Below are 21358 nucleotides of genomic sequence, written 5' to 3' on the forward strand. Positions count from 1 at the left end.
TGTTAAGTCGGAATGTACCATTTTGCAAAGACACCGGGAAGGATTTTGTTGTGACAGCGGAGTTACAACCCGGCGGGGGAGACGGTAAGGAGTGAATTTAATATCCTTCCTTTTCTGCAGTTCAAATAAAATGGACAGTCGAAACATCTAGCATGAATTTAAATGTTTGTATAGAACTCTGTGTTCTATACAGCCTAATCGCTCCAATACAAGTAATCGCCAGTTTGTCATCCCCGACGTGCAAATAGTACAACAGCATAATATTGTAACCTGGCGATTCCTAGCAGTTTCTCTGGTCGATGCAGCAAATGTTTCCAGGGAGCGGTGGATCGGCAAGACGCAGCAAGCCGATTACTCTTCACATTGTCATCTTGCGCCTTCAGTTAGCTATCATCGCTGAAAATCTAGCATTCAAGCTAGCTGTTAGCGTTAGCATCGCATTCTGCATTAACAAGTCGTGACTGTCCTGGTCAGGTTGGATGATGTTTCAGTTGCCCGGCCTTATCGTTAACTACCACCACCACACAGCACCCCATAGTCTCCAGTTCCCTGGAAGATTGAGTTTAAATAAAGATCTGTCTGTCAGAGGTGTGGGCCTTAGTTGTGTTCCGCAGTGGATTGCATTATAGGCTTTGGATTTCGCAATGTTAGTCTTCCCGTTGTCCTAGATCACGCAATTTATTACCCAATTATCAGACCGATTTCATTTATTGGTCATGTAAAATTCACCAAATAAAGGAAACTGTTTTTTTTTTTTTCTCGGAAATTTCAGGCAACTCTGCATATGTTTCTCTAATGTCTTCTTTACGTTTGAAATATTTGCATCAACTGCATAATAGCATCACTCTTATTGTCAAAGCCTCATCCTAGAACCTGAAAATCTAAATTGCACAAATAGAATATACTATTTCAATCGTTCAGTGCATGTGCTGTCTCTGATAGAGCTTGTCTTTTGACTGATCTGTTGATAGTCATTGTTTCTGGATTCCAGGTCACAACATAGGTCTTATATTCCTGAAACAGCCATGGCCTTCAGCAAGGGATATCGCATTTACCACAAGCTGGACCCACCACCGTACAGTGTCATAGTGGAAACCAGGGCCAGAGATGAATGCCTCATGTTTGAATCAGGAGCTGTTGCTGTCCTTTGTAAGTTCATTTGTTTATTTGCATTGTAATAAAATGAGGAACTCTGAACCTGTCATACTGTCATCCAAAGAAGTGTAATGTTAGAAAAATACACATGCTATATTTTTTTCCCACTAATACATTTATTAATGTGATTAGCTACTATGATTTAATCGCTGAGTACATTTACAAAACGTTTTTTGAAGACCTGAGCGAGTATTTTCTTACGTTAAGTCTTGTGTTACTTTTGTCTTCTAGCTGCAGCAGAGAAGGAAGCCATTAAAAATACATATACAAAGATTGTTGATGCCTACGGAATACTGGGCGTACTTCGTCTCAACCTTGGTAAGAAACCTGAAGTATGTTTTTCATCTTATTGCTTCTTGATGAAGTCCACTCCAGGTTTTGACCCTCAGGTTCATGTGTGACTCTGGAGACCTTGGGGTTTGTGTCCCTGTTGCTGCTTACTCATAAGCTGCTTTCTCCTGTCCTCCACATGACCTTGAACACTCTCCTGTCATCACAACAAGGAAAAAGCTTTGTCAAAGATTAAAAGCTCCGATTTGTAGATGGCTGAGAGTTGACTGGCTGGCATTTGTTCACAGTGAAGATCCAGTGCCAAATTCTAATAAATCATTTAGTTCCTCTGTCTATTAATCTGTAATATTTTTTGATTACATCGAGTTCTCTCCGTTTTCCCTTCAGCAATGCTTTTGTTTTCAGGTTTTCATACTTTGCTTCTTCAGAATACAGCGAGTTATATTTGTCTGGCGTTCTTCTTCCTGTGTCTGCAGGTGACTCCATGCTCCACAGTCTTGTAGTTGTGACAGGATGCAGCTCTGTGGGCAAAGTGCAGGATTCAGAAGTTTTCAGGGTCACTCAGACAGATTTTATATCCCTGAAAAATGACCCAGGAGATGAGGACCGGATTGCTGAGGTGCGAAAGGTCCTGAACTCAGGACACTTCTACTTTGCCTGGTCTTCCACCGGAGTCAGCATGGACTTGAGTCTCAACGCACACCGCAGGATCCTGGAAGACACTACAGACAACCGCTTCTTTTGGTGAGGATAGTCTTTACTGATGCAGGGTTATTCACAGTTTCTCCTGAATGTCTCACAAGGGGATATTTTTATGATTCACAACTAAAGATTGTGTGTTTCCTGTTGTATCTGTTTTCACAATTCAACAGGAACCAGTCTCTTCATCTCCACTTGAAGCATTACGGAGTGAACTGTGACGACTGGCTGCTGAGACTGATGTGTGGCGGCGTGGAGATCAGGACCATCTATGCAGGGCACAAGCAGGCCAAGGCCTGCATCTTCTCCCGCCTGAGCTCGGAGCGAGCTGGCACGCGATTCAACGTTCGGGGGACAAACGATGACGGACAGGTGGCTAACTTCGTGGAGACCGAACAGGTAACGCATGTCATTTCTTAAAAAGGTGAAGGGTCATAAATTCAAGTTATACGATAGTTTGTGGCTCATATTGAATATTTATTGCGTGCAACGGTTTCGTTGTCAGGTGCCAAAGTGCAAAAAGCAGTTATGAAACGATGCCTGCACGCACCGGGGTAACATTACCAAGCTTGTTTACTTAATGAATTATGCAAACATATTCAAAGTATCACATCATGCTTGCCAAAACGAGCCACACAATAATGAAAAAGGACCGGAATAACAGGAAGCCTCAATTTGAGAAGATGCCCTTAATTTGAGTTATTTGTTTTTGGGGGCATTTTTTGTATGACTTGCACTGTGTGGTAGTTGCTTCACAAGATGAACAATATCTTCCCCACGCTGTCATGAAAACACCAGGCGATTGTTTTGTACTGCCTCTCTTCAGTACTTCTGCTTTTGTTGGCCCATGAGTGTTTTTCCGTGCAGTTGTACTACCTGATGTGATTTGATGTTTCAAATAATCTCCCACTCAGCTCTGTAATTTCAGCATTTCTGAGAAGCAGCAAGCTCATGCCAGAGTTGTTGAGCAGGGTTGTAACTTACCGTTATTACACTGTGAATTATTGTATCTCTGTAACAGTATTTGTAGTGTGATCTGTTGCATTTAAAAGTAACCCAACCGTATGTCTATCTTTGAACAGGTCATTTTCTTGGACGACAAAGTGTCATCTTTCATTCAGATCCGTGGATCCATTCCTCTTTTCTGGGAACAGCCAGGAATCCAGGTAATAAAAGCTTTATCTGTCCTGTGTGGTCCGTATTGAGCTGTTCATGTGATGGTTTCATGTATTCAGCCGTCTTGATGTGTTCGCAGAAGTCCTGATTATCAGTTGAAAGTAAACTTTGACAGGAAGCCTTCACAAAGGAAACTGAGAGTGCACGTTCACTGATTTAAATGATATTTGGCATCTGTGCCTACTGGGGAATTGAATGTCTCCTTGTCATTGTAGTGGATATATATATATTTTTTTTTTATCATAGTTTTAACACATTTTGTCGCTGTGTTCAGAAAAAGTCCATTAAGGGTGTTTTGTTGCACCTGAATGAGAACCGACACCCTAATGGACTGGATGAAAACCCCCACCTGGTATAATCCTTTTTGTCTGTTTTGTATTTCGGGTGGGGAGGGGGCGCTCTGCTGGTGCTGGTGCTTTCATGTTGCAGATAGGTGGTCCTCTGTGCAATGCTAAAGGCCATCGGTGAAATCCACTCATTCACATCTCGTGCACAGGTTCTAATCTAGAAAGTAATTTTTCCATATTTAAAGCAGAGACTAGGATTGCCCCCTTTTTTTTAAACACGCCATAAACAACAACACCGGGCTTCTTTCACCTCTGTCTTGACATTGCACAGACTGATTTGAACAATCATGGGGGGACGCTAAAACTAGTAATAGTGGTTGGTAAAGGGTATTTTTCTGTTTTTCTCAGCTCCCAGACATCTTTGGTCAGGTGAGATCCTGGTCTGAAAACATCCCCTAACCACTTCGCTTTTAATTATGTTGCTGATGCAACGGCGCTACTGTTCCAACTTCCACCTGGGTGGATGCTAATTGATGAGACGGTGAACTATTTACCACAGGCTTTCAGGCAGCCCAGACCACATTAGCCACCTATTCAGCGTGCAAGGTCTTTGATTTGGCCAAAGCGTAGATTAGTGGGCTTGGGGTTGTTTTCAGACAGAACTGTAGTCTTCCTGCTTTTAAAGCACTGTTTTAGCTCTTAGTCCCCACTTCCAGACTTCCAGTTGTGGCTTGTAGGCTTTCCTTTCCCGTATTCTGCTCCATTCCCTGAGCAGGACTTCAAAATCACAGCTTCATTCAGAATAAAATTATTTTTTTCTAGTTAGTCTAAATTAGGAATAGCTCTGATTTAGTGTTTTAAATGTGCAACATTTTGAAAGCTTTTTTTTTTTCTTAAATAAAAGTGTTCATCACTTATTCTCAGGAGTTATTGAGCATTTACAACTGAAGGGTGACAAACTTTGTGAGGTTTATCTTGCGCCGTGTACAGATGTAACCTGAGTGGTTTGAGATGCCATCTCAGGAAGTTATCAAATATGCATAGCCTCGACCTGCGTGACAGTAGAGAGAGGGGGGGGGGGAGCAGTGACAAATGGCAGCAGCAGGAAGCTAAAGGTCCATTCACACAGACGACAAGCCAGGGCAGTCAGATATAAGCGAACACAAAGCACAGAATAAAGGATGAGTTGACACAACAAAACAAAGATAATCGCCGTCTTTAGGGAGTAAAAGATTTAAAAGGCAGGCTACATGGTTATGATCGCAGTCAGTTGCTCGAGATTGAGGAATTCATGCAGCTTATCACTTCACAGGGAAAAGAAGTGAAAGTTACATTTTTTTTTTAAATTAACATCGATTATTTTTATTTGCTAACCTTTATTTCTACATTCCAATAGAAGAAGTGAGGTGAACGTTGAAAGCGTCCGTGGGCAGCGGTGATTAAGAAACAACACAGAAACATGTAGTGGCCTGCTGCGCAGAGTGAGCGCGTTCCCATGCTGCACCGCAGCGCCGGTGTCCCGCTAAGCCTCGTCAGTTGTTCTCACGGTCATGCTTGCGTCAAACTTTTCGGAGTTCAGTCCCGGTTTACCGTCAAAGCGCTGCTCAGTGTCTCTGCCTCCGTATGCGCGACTCTACCTGCCCCGCCCCTCATGTTGCTCACGTCACATGCTTGTTGAGATCACTTTTTCCTCCCATTTCAGATTCCTCCAATTTCTATCCCAAATTCATTTTACGTCATCAGGTTTTTTTTTTTGTTTTTTTTTTTGGACCATCTGTGACTTTCCACAACCTCATGTTTTAGTTTTAATCCTCACTGAAGGAGGACACTGTGGCTTGTGTCTCTGCAGGTTGGTTCACATCGTGTCAAGCTGTCAAGAGGATTTGAGGCGAACGCGCCTGCTTTTGAAAGGTAAATTAGGATGTTTTTTTAATCTATGCGTGTAAGCCCGTCTCACACCTTTGCTAGGTTCAGATGAACATTTCTCTGATCAGCAGATGAGCAACTTTAATGCCGGGCCTCACGCACTTACTGTCTGGGCGACAGAACATTCTCCACATTTTTAAAGAAATTGTGATTTAAGCATGTCCTTAGAGGCTGAGTCATTGCAGGGACATGAAAGGCACATCAGTCGATTTTAATTAGCTGTTTACCTTGCTAACTTGCAACCATCAAAGCCCTTTTTTAAAATGTTCATGGTTTTGTTAATACTTTTTTTTATATTGCCTTTTTTTCTCATTTTTTTTTTCCTCCCTCGTTATTCTTTATATGCATCAGGAGACCTTTCTGTGACTTCTCTTCTTTTGTGTTATCTCAGAAGAATCCATTATAACTTTGCCTTGGAAATACAAGAAAAACTGTCTGATCTAAACTGGTAGAAAACTATTACAGCCCGCTAGCCAGACATTAATACTGTCTCCTCAAGTGAAAGTAATTTCATTTTTTTTTTTTAATCAAAATCAGCAACTGTGATTTAAGTAATACTCACTAAACTGGATGTTTCTTGATCATTTTATCAAACAATTTACAAATTATTCATCCTCTCTGCCCAAAGACACACAACCTCCAATGCAGCAACAGAATACAGAACTGGTATCTGAACGTTTACATAAAGTGATGCCATTGAGGTGAAAACTCACCATGGGACATTTGTTCCATCTTCACCACCCTGAGTAGGACGACGTGTTCTAGAAGCTGAACTTTGTTACACCTTGATCGTACTCAGCCCTTCCTCATCAGCCTCCAGCAGCCTCCTCATCAGTCTCATAGTGGCCAATGCCGTCCTCTCAGTTGAAAGATTACTTTTTCTTGTAAGGCAAAAGAAATTACCAGTAGGTTTTAAATTGCAGTCGTTTTTGACTTCACAGGTTTGATTCAGTCGAGCTGAGCTTTGTATTGCTTTGAGATGATCATTACAGTTGTCACATCAGTAGTCTTTTGACTAGTCTGTAAAATATGATGGGTCAGGGATGGTGAGTTTTAACGTCATGCTCTCATATCAGTACAGAGTTTGATGAATAATTTCTATTAGACCTAATTTATGACCCATGCAGTGCTCATATTGTGGTTAAATGTTCTTTCCAGGCACTTCACTGCACTGCGGCGATTGTATGGCAAGCAAGTGATCATCAACCTGCTTGGAAGTAAGGAAGGTGAACACATGCTCAGCAAAGCATTCCAGGTGAGAGACTGACGGCAGACTGACAACAAAACACACGCATCATAATAAATGAGGGCTCTAGTCTGGAGCTCAAATTAAAATGGAAAGATAAAGTCATTTGTTGTCTCATAACAGTCATAAAACAACACTGTAAATTCAGTTTATTATGTGGAAAAACAGATTAAGATATTAAAACTTCACAACATTTGCTGATTAACTCTAACTATAAATATGGACAATGCTGGACTTATCTTTATTTTCATGCATAATTTCATAAATCCGGTGATATTTAGAGCAAATAAGTGCTCATAAAAGTTATTTTCATTTTTTGCACTTTATTAATTTGAAGTTTGAAAGCACGGGTATTTGTGTGGGAGCCGATCGATTGCCTTAGCGATGCTGCTCCAAACCGTGGCCTCGATGTTGGTTCTGCAGCATGAATCCAGACATGCGACATAATGTGGAAACGTTGCGCCCCCCCTCTCCTGCCCCCCCGCAGAGCCACCTGAAGGCGTCGGAGCACGCTGCCGCAGTGAAGATGGTGAACTTCGACTACCACCAAAACGTGAGGGGCGGCAAGGCCGACAAACTGCACAGTGTCCTCAAACCCCAGCTCAGCAAATTCGTGGACGAGTGCGGCTTCTTCTACTACTCTGGAGAAACCGGCATCGCGAGGTAAAATCAGCACAATAAGCGTGCATGTGCAACAAAAAAAAAAAAAAACAACAACAAAACTCCGATCCACCTCCATTAGTCAGGACAAAAATCATTTTGTCATCAAATGTAGTCATTCAGAAGGTTTCTGAACTCTCTGCAGGACTCAGGGAGGGACCATCAGGACGAACTGCTTGGACTGTTTGGATCGCACTAACAGTGTCCAGGCCTTCTTCGCACTCGAGGTAACAGTCCAACAATTTGCATGGAGTCGATTTTACATCCAGCTGCTACAGACTGTAGTCTTTACTGTAATCTGTAGTCTGTACTACGGACGTTTAATCCTCCCCTTCTCTCTCTCTCTTTAGATGCTGCCGAAGCAGCTGGAAGAAATGAGTCTGACAGAGAAACCTCAGCTGGTTGCCCGGTTCCAGGAGGTTTTTAGGACCATGTGGTCCGCCAATGGAGACTCCGTCAGTAAGATCTATGCCGGCACCGGAGCCCTGGACGGCAAAGCCAAGGTACAATTTCAGCCCTTTCTCTTTTCCCAGTTGTTATTATTATAAGATCTCACCAGACTGGTGACTTGATCATTTTAGATCCAGGCAGCTCAAAGAAGCTTCATATATGAAACCATTTAGGGAAACTCGTCACATAACGGTGAATACAGGCCGAAAGCCTCTTCACTGATAGAGGCTAAAAGCCGCTGTGTGCACTGTGCATGTGTAGAAAGCTCTGAGTGAACAGTTCATCCACTCTGTGTGCTGCTTCTGTCTCTTAACTCGTGTGTGCTATCTTTTTCGGCTGTCCTCTGGACATCTCTACCTGTGTGGTAAGTCAACTAGACCGTGGTCGTCTTTTCAGCCGTGGGTGTATGTCTCGTGCACTGTTGATTTCAGTGTCAGTGGGTCAAAAGGGGATGCTGACGAGGATTGGGATTGGGACCGGTGGAAGTTCTTCTTTTTTTCCCCATTATTTATGTAATGAACTGTGGTTTTTTTTTTTTGTTTTTTGTTTTTTTTTTCCCTTGGGTTATTTCTGTTTTACTTCCAGAGAACACCATGGAGATCTCACTTGCGAACTACATAAATATATTTGAAATAAAGATTCCGAAAAAAATATTGAAAGCTGAAGAAATAAGTTAAATTGATCTTTTTATAGGAATGAATCCAGCAGTTGGATCAAAACAGACGTGTGTTGTTAGATCTCTGTGAAGTGTTCCTTCTTGTTCTCTCCTCCACTGCTGGAGTGGCTGAAGCCTTTCCTCACTCTACGTGAGAATACAGACGATAATTCTGTGTTGTTATGCAACCGTTTCTGTTTTTTTTTTTTTCTTTTCTTTTCTTTATCGTCTGCATGTGTCTGTTTTTTATTTTAGGGTGGGAAGTTGAAAGACGGAGCTCGCTCCGTGACGAGAACCATCCAAAACAACTTCTTCGACAGCTCCAAGCAGGAAGCGATAGATATCCTGAGGCTGGGCTCCACGCTCAACAGTGATCTGGCAGACAAAGCTCGGGCCCTGCTCACCACTTCCAGTCTTTATGGTAATTTCTGACATGCGCAAAATGAAATATTAATCACTCCTAAAGAAAATCTAGTGTCACAAATGCAAGTCTTGCAGCTTCTTCAATTTGCAGTTTCCAGACTTTTGTGTTTGCGATACTGTTGCGTGTTTGGATGAGTGTCTGCTGCAGCTCTGTAAAACCAACAGCTACTTTGCATAATAGAAGGGTTTTTGTCTGCTATGTGCGAAGTGGGCAGATTCATCTCCATGTGCTAGCTCGCTGTCCCAGTTAGATTAAAACTGACCAACTGCTCTGCTGGCATCATCCGTTGCGGCGCCGGTTAACACTTCTCTCCCTTCTCTCCCTCTTTGTTCTTGCACACAATCTTAGTCACTGAGCCAGTCTTACAATCAGGTACAGTAACTGACGGATTGGCACCGTCGGATGGGCCTTATCTTCCTGTGTCACATTGTTGTCTTATCATTTTGTGTTTGCAACTCATCAGTGCTCATATATTTGAAATGCAGTCCTGGTTGTGGTTTACTCCACTGTCTGAGCAAATGGGGGGGGGAGATTAAATTGAATTAAAAGAGGAAATTAACAGACAGTAATGAACCATGACCGAAGCTGAGTATGTGATTCCTTGTCACATCTCACGTTTTAGACTGTTTATGTGGACTTCCTCTGTCGTACTTGGATGTATTCCCATTGGTTTTTTTTGTTGGTTTTGATTAGTTTTTCCAGAGTTTTTGTCCTGTTCCGCTGTGTGCCACCCCTCACTCCGACGTCCACGTGTTTAATTCTGTTGCGCTCTAATCCCAGTTCTGTCTCCACCTCTGCAGCTTCCCCCCGAGTGCTGCTGGGAATGTGCCAGAGCTACCGTAAATACACGAGGCCCAAGAGGATCCGGGTGTGTGTCGGCACCTGGAACGTCAACGGGGGGAAACAGTTCCGGAGCATCGCTTTCCGTAATCAGACGCTCAACGATTGGCTGTTAGACGCTCCGAAGAAGGCGGGACATCCAGAGTTTCAGGGTATGCTGTGATCCAGCAGACAGGAACAGGAGCAGCTTGGCCTTTTTCAACAAAGACTGAGCGATCAAAATGAAATACTGCATTGAATTGATTAGCTCCTTCGATCAAACATTTCTGTGATTGTTTTCTGTCTTCAGACAGCAAAGCCAACCCGATCGACATCTTCGCCATTGGATTCGAGGAGATGGTTGAACTGAATGCTGGAAACATTGTCAGTGCCAGGTACGTGCGCTACACGTCAATCTCTCTCAAACCGAACCCGATTATCTTTTTAACGTCAGTAGATTGATGGCTTTAGCCAAGAGAGAGAACTCTGTTGCGAAGTCCTTTGAGGGTTTTTGAACATCAGAATTACATTCACCATTGTAAAATGTAGTGCCCTAGCTATATCTAAACAGGGAGCTGTTTTCTTCTAATTTCTGTTGTTGCACATGAGCCCGTCTTCTGTTTTCTTCTCAGCACTACGAACCAGAAACTGTGGGCAGCTGAGCTCCAGAAAAACATCTCGCGGGACCACAAGTACGTCCTGCTTGCTTCGGAGCAGCTGGTGGGGGTGTGCCTGTTCGTGTTCATCCGCCCACAGCACGCACCGTTCATCAGGTATGAACCCAACACACGTTATAACAGACCGAATGCCGACAGCAGAACATAACGATAAACTCCAACTCGACTTGTGCGTGTTCAAGGGATGTTGCTGTGGATACAGTCAAAACGGGAATGGGCGGAGCCACGGGTAATAAAGGAGGCGTGGCCATCCGCCTGCTGTTCCACACGACCAGCATCTGTTTCGTCTGTTCCCACTTTGCCGCCGGCCAATCGCAGGTCAAGGAACGGAACGACGACTATAACGAGATCACACGCAGACTCAGCTTTCCCATGGTAACAATCACAGCATCGACGGGACTCGTCAAACAACTCATTTCCTCAGCCGAACGCATAATTGCATAACGCCGCGTTTGCCGTCCTCAGGGTCGCCTCCTGTACTCGCACGACTACGTGTTCTGGTGTGGGGACTTCAACTACCGGATCAGCATGCCCAACGAGGAGGTGAAGGACCTCATCAAGCAGCAGAACTGGGACGCGCTGACAGCCGGGGACCAGTTGTTGGACCAGAAGAATGCTGGTTTGGTATGACTCACAGCAAGCATTAATGTTCACAAAGACTGAGACTAGTTCTGAGATTAACTTCTAAACAAGAAACGACCATTTTGATTTGAGTTATTTACAAATTGTGTAGAAAAAAATACAGAAATCTGCACGTCTGAACTTCAGTGATTTTGCTTCTTGATTAATATGAATAGATTAGTGATTAAAAAAAAGCTTATTGTGATATAACCATAATTAAAACAACATATTTCTGTTTTCTTCTTTCAGATTTTTAGGAATTTTATTGAGGGAAAGTTGGATTTTGCCCCCACCTATAAGTACGACCTCTTCTCAGAAGATTACGACACCAGTGAGAAGTGCCGCACACCAGCCTGGACCGACCGCATTCTGTGGAAGAGAAGAAAGTGGAACTTCGACAAAACAGGTTAGACCAGAACCACGACAGGAAAAACCAGAAATTTATTATGATTATTATTATTTTTTAATTTGTCAAATCTCTTGTGTGTCATCGCTGTCCTATCTGCTCTATAAATGTGACTTTTCCAAAACAGGGTGTTTTTTATGTGTTTGTCCTAGAATATAGTCTGAAAAGTAGGATAGTTTATGTTTCTTCGGAAGTAGACAATGGAACTTTCCACGACTGTCCATGTTTGTTTGTGAATCTTTTACAGCTGAGGAGATGAATGTTGTCGGAGCGGCCGCGACCCCCGGGGAGTGTGAGGAGGACCCAGACAACCCGTGGAGCCCTGGCACTCTAAAGTATTATGGGAGAGCTGAGCTTAAGACGTCTGATCACAGGTAACGGACAAGAGAGTTGATCGCTGTGGGCAAATAAATCACTTGACTTTCAAACTAAGCAAGTCAAAACAAAGTTCGTATCAAAAATAGATTAAATCTGAGTCTTTCTATAAGTTTTCGTGCCTTCCTCGTTGTCTGTCTCCAGGCCTGTGGTGGCAGTAATGGATGTGGACATCCTGGAGGTGGACCCTGAGGCCCGGCACCAGGTCTACAAAGACGTGATTGCCCTGCAGGGGCCTCCGGACGGCACCATCCTGGTGTCGCTGTGCACGTCCGGCCCGGATGACTACTTCGACGATCCGCTCATAGACGAGCTGCTGGACAAGTTTGCTAATTTTGGAGAGGTTATCCTCATCCGGTGAGCCTGACTCTGGAACAGAGACCGACACACCTCCGTGACGCTCAGAAAGATCTTCTGCGAATGACGGCGTCTTTGTTGGTGCAGGTTCGTTGAAGAGAAGATGTGGGTGACTTTCCTCGAGGGCTACTCTGCTCTGGCTGCTCTGTCTCTCAGCGCCTCCACCGTAAGTCATCAGTCTGCTTGGAAAATAGTTTCAACGCAATAAAGAAAAAAGTATGTAAGTGTGTGTATTATTCCGAAGCGAGCTTCTCTGACACACACTTTGCATTGTGAAATTAACATCGTAGGTCCTTGGGAAGGTGATTGACATCCGTCTGAAGAGTCCAGGCTGGATTAAGAGTCTGGAGGAGGAGATGAGCGTGGAGAGAATCTGCGGCAGCATCCCCACCTCCGCTAGCTCCACCCTGCTGGCTGAAGACGCAGACATGGGTGACGACGACTACGACATGGAAGGTGAAGCGCAGTATCCCAGAAATCCTCGTCCCGCCCCTCGAGATGTTTTCTCTCTGTGTTTTTAATGCCTGTTCTCTTCGACCTGTCTCAGGCGACGTGGACGAGGAGGTGGAGGAGATCCTTCCGCAGCACCTGCAGCCTGGAGCCGGCTCTGCTCCCGGATCCTCCCCGCTGCCCTCTCCCCGCGGCAGCCCCTGCCCCTCCCCCACCCACGGGGAGCCCGCCGCCCCCAGCAGGCCCAGCCGCGCACCGCAGCCCTCCCGACCGTCACAAGGTAAGAACAGCACACGGTGAAGCACGAGGCACGGCGGGAGCCGGTGCAGGTTGAAGTCTCTCGGCTGGTATTTAAACTGTCCCTCTGTTGTGTTTGTAATGGTAAAGGAGATTTAACTCCAGCATCACAGAGGAGAGACATTCCAGGTAACGCTCTGTAGAGCCAGTAGTTTTTGTTTGGTGCTAGAAACAGTTTTGAAAGTAGTTGAACTATATCAGTCATGCTGTTTTACATAGAATGTTTAGTTAAATTTAATAGAAAAATGCAAGAATCCTCTGTCTCGGTGGGCGGGGCGTGTCCGATCAGAGTGTGTAAACGTTGTGACGGCCAAGACGTTCAGCCCCACCTTTGTTTTCATCCCTTCCAGGACCTCCCGTTGACTTTCAGCCAGGCGCCCCCACAGCGCAGGGCTTCGAGCCCAAACGCCCGCCGCCCCCTCGCCCCAACGCCCCCCCGGCCAGACCCGCACCTCCTCAGCGCCCACCACCGCCTTCAGGTGAGATGCAGTCCCTCAGCCCTTTTAGTGTTTGTTTTTTTAGACTCCACTATCATTCAGAGCAACTAATAAATCCCTCCAGTAGAAGTTGAGCTGTGTAGTTTTTGAGATATTATCGGCAGGTTTTAACATTTTCAACTTTATCCTGCTGCTTCACCTCATTCCTGAAGGAGGCATGAGCCCTCTGCCAGTTAGAAAGGACTCTGCAGGTAAAGTGATTGCTCTGCATCGGTGTGTTTATGTTGCTTGCGTTGCTGAAGCATTTGATGAAGCAGCTTGCTTTTTCCCATCTGAGCTACACACAAAGCGCACAGCGCATCAGGGGATTTAGTAGCCTGTCATCTTTATATTATGGAAATCAGGTGCATGTTTGAGCTTAATGGAGCTTTAAAGATGTTTTGTAATTTGAATCATATAGAATAGAACAGCTTTAAACATTACCACTAGACACGTGCAGCTTTTAGATTTGGGATTATCCTTGGATTGTTGTCTGTGTTTTTAAAACATGAAGTCTGAGCTCTCTTGTGTTTTAAATAAAAGATATAAACACACTGTTTCCCCTCTGACCTAAAGACTGTGGCGAATGTCCCAGCCCACTGTTTGGTAGGAGAGGCAGTGAAGGTAACTGGACAGAAGTGTGTGTGTGTACATGTGTTTCCTGATCCCTGTAGCCAGACGCCAGTCATCAATGCCACTGATGCTGTTTTGACATTGATGGTTCACCTTTGGAAAACTCTTTATTGTGCGCTATTTCAATCGTGTGTGTGTGTGAGAGAGAGAGACAGATGTGTTTGGTAGCATGTTGCAAGAAAGTATTTAGCTCGTTTTAAGTCCCAAACATGCAGCAAAGTGAAAGATTAATGCACTTTGAGTGACGTTTCTCCGCAAGCAGATTTTTACACTCAGGGGTTTTACACTAAGAGGATATCTCGGCTGCCGTCATGCACTATGATTTGAAATCAAGTCTTCATTAGACAGACTGATACTCAGATCATCACAGGCTTTGCTACTCTGCTGCATTTTTGCCGCCACATGCTCTTCGTAGCGCTTTCTGTGAAATGATGTCACCCGGGACTCCGGCCTCCTGTGACTAGTATTCTGCTTTGTGCATAACTGAAATTTGGTCTGGTTTCCTTTGTGCTGCAAAGGACCAAAAAGTCCCGCTCTTCCTCGACCTGACGCTGCTGCAGGTGAGTGCGATAAAATGCGACGTAGCCTCGCTTAGCATTAGAATAGGAGGAGGCCGTCGTCTTGTGTTTATGATCGGGCAAAAAGCACATTTCACCTGTCTTCTCCCAGCATGCTTGGAGGTGCTCACTGTTATTTGAAGTGCTTTGACAAGGATGCGTTGCTAGTGCGGTTGACTCATCCTAGAAGTGTGGGAAAACGTTTGCTGGCTTCGAGAGCTGAGCGCATCAATACAGAAAGAGAGTGTGATTGCTGTGAGGTAAGCGCTTGGCTCACAGAACAAGGCCGGCCTCTCTTCCAGACCATCTCTCAGGAATCACTGAGTCATCATTCATAATGAAGTCAGCCGTGGGGAATTTCTCCTGTCACAGGTTGGGTTGGATTTCCCTCCTGCTCATCTGTGATTTTAGTCCAATGTATTTCAGTTCACGTGTTCATTTTCTTCTCGACTTCTCATCTGCTTCAATGCACTGACTGTCCTTCACTTGTATCCCAAAGGACCCTGAACAAAACGGTGTGGAATTAGCTTGGCTCTTTTTTTTTACTTCTTCTTCTTCTCTAAACTCATTTAGGTCGAAGCCAGGCAGCAGGAGCTCCTGGACCCGGCGGTGCGTCCAGACCGGTGAGTTTGTTTCCGGTGGCTTTATAACACAATGCGCTCTCAGCGGTCTGATGGTGATTGCTTTTTCTGGGTTCTCTCCAGAACATCCCTCCTCGAGCTGGGGTGATCAGTATGCCCCCTCAGTCTCGTCCACCACCGCCGTCTCACCCCGGAGCGCCGAGGCCCATCCCAGAGGTGCATCCCGGAGCTCCTCGGCCGATCCCGGACACCCACCCCGGAGCCCCCCGGCCGGCGCCGAGCGCCCAGCCCAAACCGGCCGACCTGCCTCTGGGTAACTGAAACCTCTTCACTGTTCTGCACATGGCAGTCTGAGACCGTTTTCTAACAGTGCATAATTCACCTGCTCCCCCAGGTCCTCCGCCCTCAGGCCCGCCTCCGGCAGCCCCTCCTGCGGCGAGGCCCCAGGTTCCGTCGCCCATGCAGCCGCAGCCGGCCGCGGCCTCCGCTCAGTCCCAGCTGCCGCCGCCCATGCAGCCGTCGCTCCCGGCGCCCCTGCTGCCGCAGCAGGCGGCTGCCCCGGCCCCCGCCGCCGCCGCCGCCGGGGCCCCTCCCGGCCCCCAGCAGGGCCTGGCCTCTCCCAAACCCCCGCCGCGGTCCCGCTCCTCTCATGCTCTGCCGCCCGAAGCTGCCAAGTCTGAAACCCCAGCCGCTCAGGTTGGTGCCAGCTGCCTTTTTATTAAATAGTTGGCATTTCAGCAAACCACACAAAGAAGCCTAACCTAATGACTTGTTTAGTACACTGACTTTTTTTCCTGTTTTACAGATTTTCTGCTTAAATTTTCACTCATTTGAAGAAAAAAAAAACTGCTTTAGGCTTTAGTTGTTGTAATAATCTCCCATAACGGGAGAAAAAGCCTCTCTTTTTTTTCCTGCTTCCTTACCTGGCATTAGATGAGCTTTGCTGTCTGTATCACTCTTCTTGCATTTGTTTTTTCTGATACATCTGTCTCTTTCTCACAAGCTGGAGAAGCCCTCAGGGTGACAGGTACTTGATATTCAGACACCTTTCCGTCTCATCCTCCATAGCACAGCAGTCTTTTGCTCTGATGTTATTACCTTCCATGCATTACACCCAGTAACTTCCTTCCCTGTTTAGTTTTTTTTTTTTTGTAATTATTATTTATTATTCTTTTTATTTTTAAGTTATTTTCACCCGGATGTGTTTAGTTTTCTGCAAATCCTTGCATTTTTTTTGTGTTAGGCTCATATTATGGGACATTCTGTGTTTTCACTTTTTTATGTGAGTCGACATCAAATCACAAAACCTGAAAAAATAATGGACGATGTTGTTTGTTGGTCATTTTTTTCTTCCTCACTCGTCCTTCCATATGGGCTCACCCAGCGCCGGGCGGCGAGACTGAGCACATATGCAACGACCTCATAATTTGATTTGACGTTTTCGTTCATCATGTTAGATTTAGTGGCTCTATGTGATTATTCCCAGGATAGCAGCTTCAACACGGTAGACGTCTGTAAATGTTTGTAAAAGTCGGTCAGATTAAAGGTACCCTGCGGAGGCCAAGGCGAGCGTTGCCATAAAACAAAAGGAGCAGAATATTGTGAAATCTAAACACTAATTCAGTAAAATATAGGAGTTATATATTTTCTTTCTTCCGTTGAAGGCTATTTGAAAAGCTTTTTGCCTCTTATATACAGATGAAGGTGTAAAACCGGCGCAGGTCGGAGAGAAAGTCTTCCACAACGCTGATCAATCAAAAAGGATTCCAGGATTTCAGAATCTGCCTATTGGGTGAAATGGAGTTCTGCCCAAAGAGCCATTAAGAAATCACCTTTATTTGTGAACTATAAATCCTTTTTCTCATCAAGTAGCCAAACCATTTTTCATTTAAAATGAATATAGCGGGATTTCTTCGCTACTACTTCCTCTGGACAATATTTAAAGTTCTAGACTAAAGCTCCAAAGGGTATCTTTAAGCAGATTATGTTTTCCTTTATTTTGTCAGATAAATCTGAGGCAGTGGCGTCTTGTGAAGTCCATGACGAGCCTTGCGATGTCTGAGTGATGTTTTTTTGTTTTCCTCTTTACAGGTGAATGGACTGAATGGAATCCAAAGAGAAGCACAATGGAAGCCCGACCCCCTCGACTCGCTATCATCCGACATCTTCCCCTCCTCGTCGTCGTCCTCCTCCTGGCACGCCACCCAGTCGCTGACCAGAGGCTCGTCCCTGCGCCCTCCGCCCTCCGTTCCTCCGTCCGCCTTTTCCTCCACGACGCTCCCCTCCTCCTTCTCCCTGCAGTCCTCTGCGCTGTCGGACCTGCAGGCTTTCGACACGTCGTCGTCCTCCTCGCTCTCCACGCCGTCGCCCTTCGCCTCGTCCCTGCTGCCGCCGCCCCCCGCCCCGCCCCGCAGCCGCTCCCAGGAGACGTTGCGCGCCTCGCCGGGCCTCTTCCCGCCCGACCCGCTCCCGGCGCGGCCCAGCAGCACCAACCCGTTCACCGGCCCGCTGATGCAGCAGCAGCAGCAGCAGCAGCAGCGGCGCGCCGTCACCCCGGACTTCAGCTCCCAGCATCCAGCCTCAAAGACCAACCTCCACAGGACCATGTCGGCCCTCACTCAGCCCCTCATCCCCATCCCCGCCCCAGCAGCCCCCCCTCAGGCCGCCCCCACCCCTCAGATCCAGAGGACCATGTCCTTGTTCGGGCCGTCGCCCAGCCTCGGCCCCGCCCCTGCTCCTTTGCTTCCTCTCGCCGCCGACTCCTCTCCGGCTCCGGCGTTGCCCGCAGCCCCTCCCTCCTCCATCCCGCCGGTCCTCGCCCCCCGTCGCCAGCCTCCCCCCCCAGGAGCGAAGGCTCCTCAGCAGTGGGTCACCTTCGACGACGACTTCGGTTTTCCGTCCTCGGCCAAAACGCAGCAGAACTCGGTCCTCCCCCCCGCTTCCCTTTTGCCCCACGCTCAGACTCAGCCCCCGCCTCGCTCCGTGTTCGACTCGGAGCCCGAGTGGTTGTCCTCCGCCCCCGCAGCATTCCCGACGCTCCCCCCTCCCATCCCAACAAGAACTGCCACCAACAGCGTGAAGGTCCCAGGCGGGTCCGCCGAAAGCTGCTTCTTCCCCAGAGAGTCCACAGAAAGATAGGGCCCCCCCCCCCCGTCATGTAAAGGGCATCTTCAGATATGTATAGATCTATGATAAATGTGTATATGTATGCGTGTATGTACAAAAGAGACGGTATTTAAAAGTATAGACCAATTCCCTTCTGAGTCACAGGAAAAAGATTTATATCCGAAACATGAGAAGTGTATGAGCCTAAATGTGTGATCTAACTCTACAGCAAAGAGGTTTGCTTCTTCCCTGAGATTAACACTTATTTTAATATAAATTGTGACGTTTATTTTTTATTTATGGCAGCAAACGTGCCTGTGTCTCCAGTCTGTAGTTATTATCAACTATACCAGTCCGCACAAACCGCGCGTTCAGCCACCTGTGCAATATCAAAGCATGTCTCTGTACCTGCGCAGCGCACTGCAGTGACCTCCAAGGGGTTTCCAGAGCCGTGCGTCTTCTTATTTACTACACACTGAGCCGGTAATCAGAGAAACACTTACAGTTAAATGGCAATCTTTCACTTCCTTGGTTTTCTGACTTGATGTGCAGAACAGCTTTTACAATAGCTGACGGATTATTGGCTTGTTTTGACTTTAGATTAAGAAATGAGAAGTTTCGCTTCTTTCTCCCTGTCTTGACTCGAGCAGTTGTGTTGCACACGTTTCTACCATGAATGTACTTTATTTTGCACGAGGTTCTGCCATTGCCTCCCCCGACGATGCCGGAGCGTGAAAACGAGCGGCAGGAGACGAGGTCGGCCTGACCACGGCTGCAGGACTGACTCTGTAAAGTCATCTCATCCATCTGGTGATTCTCTAGCGGCTGCTTTGCTGGAAGCCATTTGTAGCTCTATATCAAACCTATACATAGCAGTTATGTATAAATCTATGTTGTACGGGAAAAACTACGCAGTGAGTGTGTATGAGTGGGTGTACAGATGTTAACCAACATGCACTGGGATGCAGGACGTGCTCTCCTGGCTGTTGGCGTTTACCCCCTCTCCAGTGTTTAAATCCTCCGTCATTCATTCAAACTATCAAACAGTACTATAGTGAAATTCAGAGTTTGTGTGCATACCGAATGGGATGTGGAATAATAAGAGGGCAAATGTTTGTTTTTGTTTTTTTTACTTCACTATCTTTTTTTCTTTTTTTTTTTTTTTGGAAGAAGTCAAGCTCACCATTTCAAATAACATTTACTCAAAATAATCTGTTCTTGTTACTGTGGTGAGAAGTGACGTGATGTGTTTGAGGTGCATATCGTCCTTGTCGTGTTTGTGTTTGGATGTGAGTGTATACGGAGTTAAAGAGTGGAACACCATGGACTTTTAAGTATGAGCATTGTGCTCCCCCCCCCCCCCTCCCCCCCCCCCCCCCCCCCACCCCACACACACACACACACACACACACACACACACACACACACACACACACACACACACACACACACACACACAACAGTCACGCGCCGCTGTAACTGTATTTCGCCTCGCTGTTCTTACAACAACGAGAGCTTTTTCTTTTTTTCTCTCAGCACCAATCACCTCAAAGAGAGTCTCCCTGTAGGAACTCTCGCAGATCGCTCACGATCAGACAGTTTAGTGACTGAACTACACGGGGAAGCTCCGGTACTTCAACAGGCAGAACTTCAGCATGATTTTTGTCCTACCCAGGTGCGGTGTGATTCGAGTGTTGTCAGACTCCGGTCAGCGTTTACAGATCCGCCTGTGATTCCCACCCCGTGGCTGTTTATTCTAGATGAAGGAGTGTCTTTACGCAGCGCGGCTGACGTCGTAAACCTTTATTTTATTTTAAGTGTGCGTGGTGCTGTCAGAGGTGACGTGTCAGTATTTTGTCTTTTACTACCTAGTTCACTAATATCAGTCAGCATTTACATCGACGATGGAAAAGGTCAGCAACTTGACACTGTAGCCATCGCGGCTCATACACAAATGTTTCCCCCTTCATCTAAAACATCTGAAAAACTTTTTTTTTTTTGTTTTTTTTTAATGGTCTATGGAAGGCGAAAAGGTCACACTAAAGAAAGCTTCGGCTAACTAATGCTTCTGTGTTCGGTTTAACCACATGTAAAGTAAACAAGACGATCTTAATTCACTACAGTAAAAGTATTTATCTGTGTAAGCAAATGTATATCAGGCTGCCTTTGCTTACACGTTGATGTCATTTCAAACAAATGCATTTATTGTGTTATCCAGATGTGTGCAGTAGGTACTGTGTCTGCTTTTAACAGTAGGTGATTAGCCAGCGCTTCGTGTCACGTCACAGTTCAAGATGAGGTTTTATAGGTAACAAATTGCTCCCTTCGTGCGGTTGGTGTCCCTTTTTTATGGCTATAAATCATGGTAAATGTGTTGTGGAACATATTCTGTACGTATTAAAAGTGCAAACATGAAGCTGTATTTCATGTTAATATCCGACGTTCCATATTTTAAGTGCGCAGCAGCAGACGGCACATTTATGTATGAAGCAGTTTATGTTGTATGTATGCAAAAATAAATGTACGTTAACATGAGTGTTTGTCATCTGGTTTTCACTGCTGGCTCTGACTTCATTGCACAGCATAAAATGTATATAGAGTTTTATCTGTAACTTGACCTTCATCAGCTAATAAATATTGAGTCGTAAATTCGACACACGTGGGCTATGTACTCTATTTTGATTTGCTTTGACTGCCAGATAAATGCAGTGTGTCCTTAAACACATTTAACCCAACGGCTTTCTTGTTTGTCGCTCATACTTTTTAGGAAAATTAGTTACATGCAGGATACAGGACACTGGTCCACCATTACACAAACACACACACACACCCTAAACAACTTAAACTTATATATAACCCATACATGTATGTGTTTTTGTGTCTTCAAGGCAATAACTTTAATAGCACAATTTTAATTGCACATCCTAACACACTGTGAAACATAATCTATATTCATGAATTGTGGTAGTAATATTTAGTTATTAAATGAAGCAATTATTGATCGTTAATGCAGCTCTTTTTCTCTCTGGCTCCGT

The 21358-nt window shown here is 45.6% G+C and overlaps 1 protein-coding gene across 3 annotated transcripts; it reads left to right on the plus strand.

The window, feature by feature from the left end:
• Positions 1–7: 7 nt before the first annotated feature.
• synj1 (synaptojanin 1) lies at positions 8–20856 on the plus strand. Of its 3 annotated transcripts, XM_030100248.1 has the most exons (32): positions 8–84; positions 992–1149; positions 1387–1473; positions 1923–2190; positions 2319–2544; positions 3228–3311; positions 5458–5519; positions 6693–6789; positions 7268–7443; positions 7586–7667; positions 7791–7943; positions 8801–8966; positions 9318–9341; positions 9770–9961; positions 10099–10183; positions 10421–10561; positions 10648–10840; positions 10931–11089; positions 11336–11492; positions 11740–11866; positions 12012–12224; positions 12312–12390; positions 12515–12680; positions 12772–12954; positions 13322–13450; positions 13621–13659; positions 14024–14071; positions 14599–14640; positions 15211–15260; positions 15342–15531; positions 15613–15914; positions 17310–20856. In XM_030100248.1, the coding sequence occupies exons 2-32, from the start codon at positions 1026–1028 to the stop codon at positions 18354–18356; spliced, it is 5091 nt and encodes a 1696-aa protein (XP_029956108.1). In that variant the 5' UTR covers positions 8–84; positions 992–1025; the 3' UTR covers positions 18357–20856. The 3 variants fall into 3 exon arrangements, with proteins under 3 accessions (XP_029956108.1, XP_029956109.1, XP_029956110.1); XM_030100249.1 differs by lacking the exons at positions 14024–14071; positions 14599–14640; XM_030100250.1 differs by lacking the exons at positions 13621–13659; positions 14024–14071; positions 14599–14640.
• The last annotated feature ends 502 nt before the right edge of the window (positions 20857–21358 follow it).

The sequence above is a fragment of the Salarias fasciatus genome, chromosome 10 (genome assembly GCF_902148845.1).
Source record: "Salarias fasciatus chromosome 10, fSalaFa1.1, whole genome shotgun sequence".
Taxonomy (NCBI): domain Eukaryota; kingdom Metazoa; phylum Chordata; class Actinopteri; order Blenniiformes; family Blenniidae; genus Salarias; species Salarias fasciatus.

Excerpts from the sequence above, each read along its gene's own strand:
- synj1 (XM_030100248.1), top strand. The coding sequence starts at position 1,026 with ATGGCCTTCAGCAAGGGATATCGCATTTACCACAAGCTGGACCCACCA. Across the intron at positions 2,191-2,318 it reads ACAGACAACCGCTTCTTTTG|GAACCAGTCTCTTCATCTCC; the intron begins GTGAGGATAGTC and ends ACAATTCAACAG. Across the intron at positions 5,520-6,692 it reads AACGCGCCTGCTTTTGAAAG|GCACTTCACTGCACTGCGGC; the intron begins GTAAATTAGGAT and ends TGTTCTTTCCAG.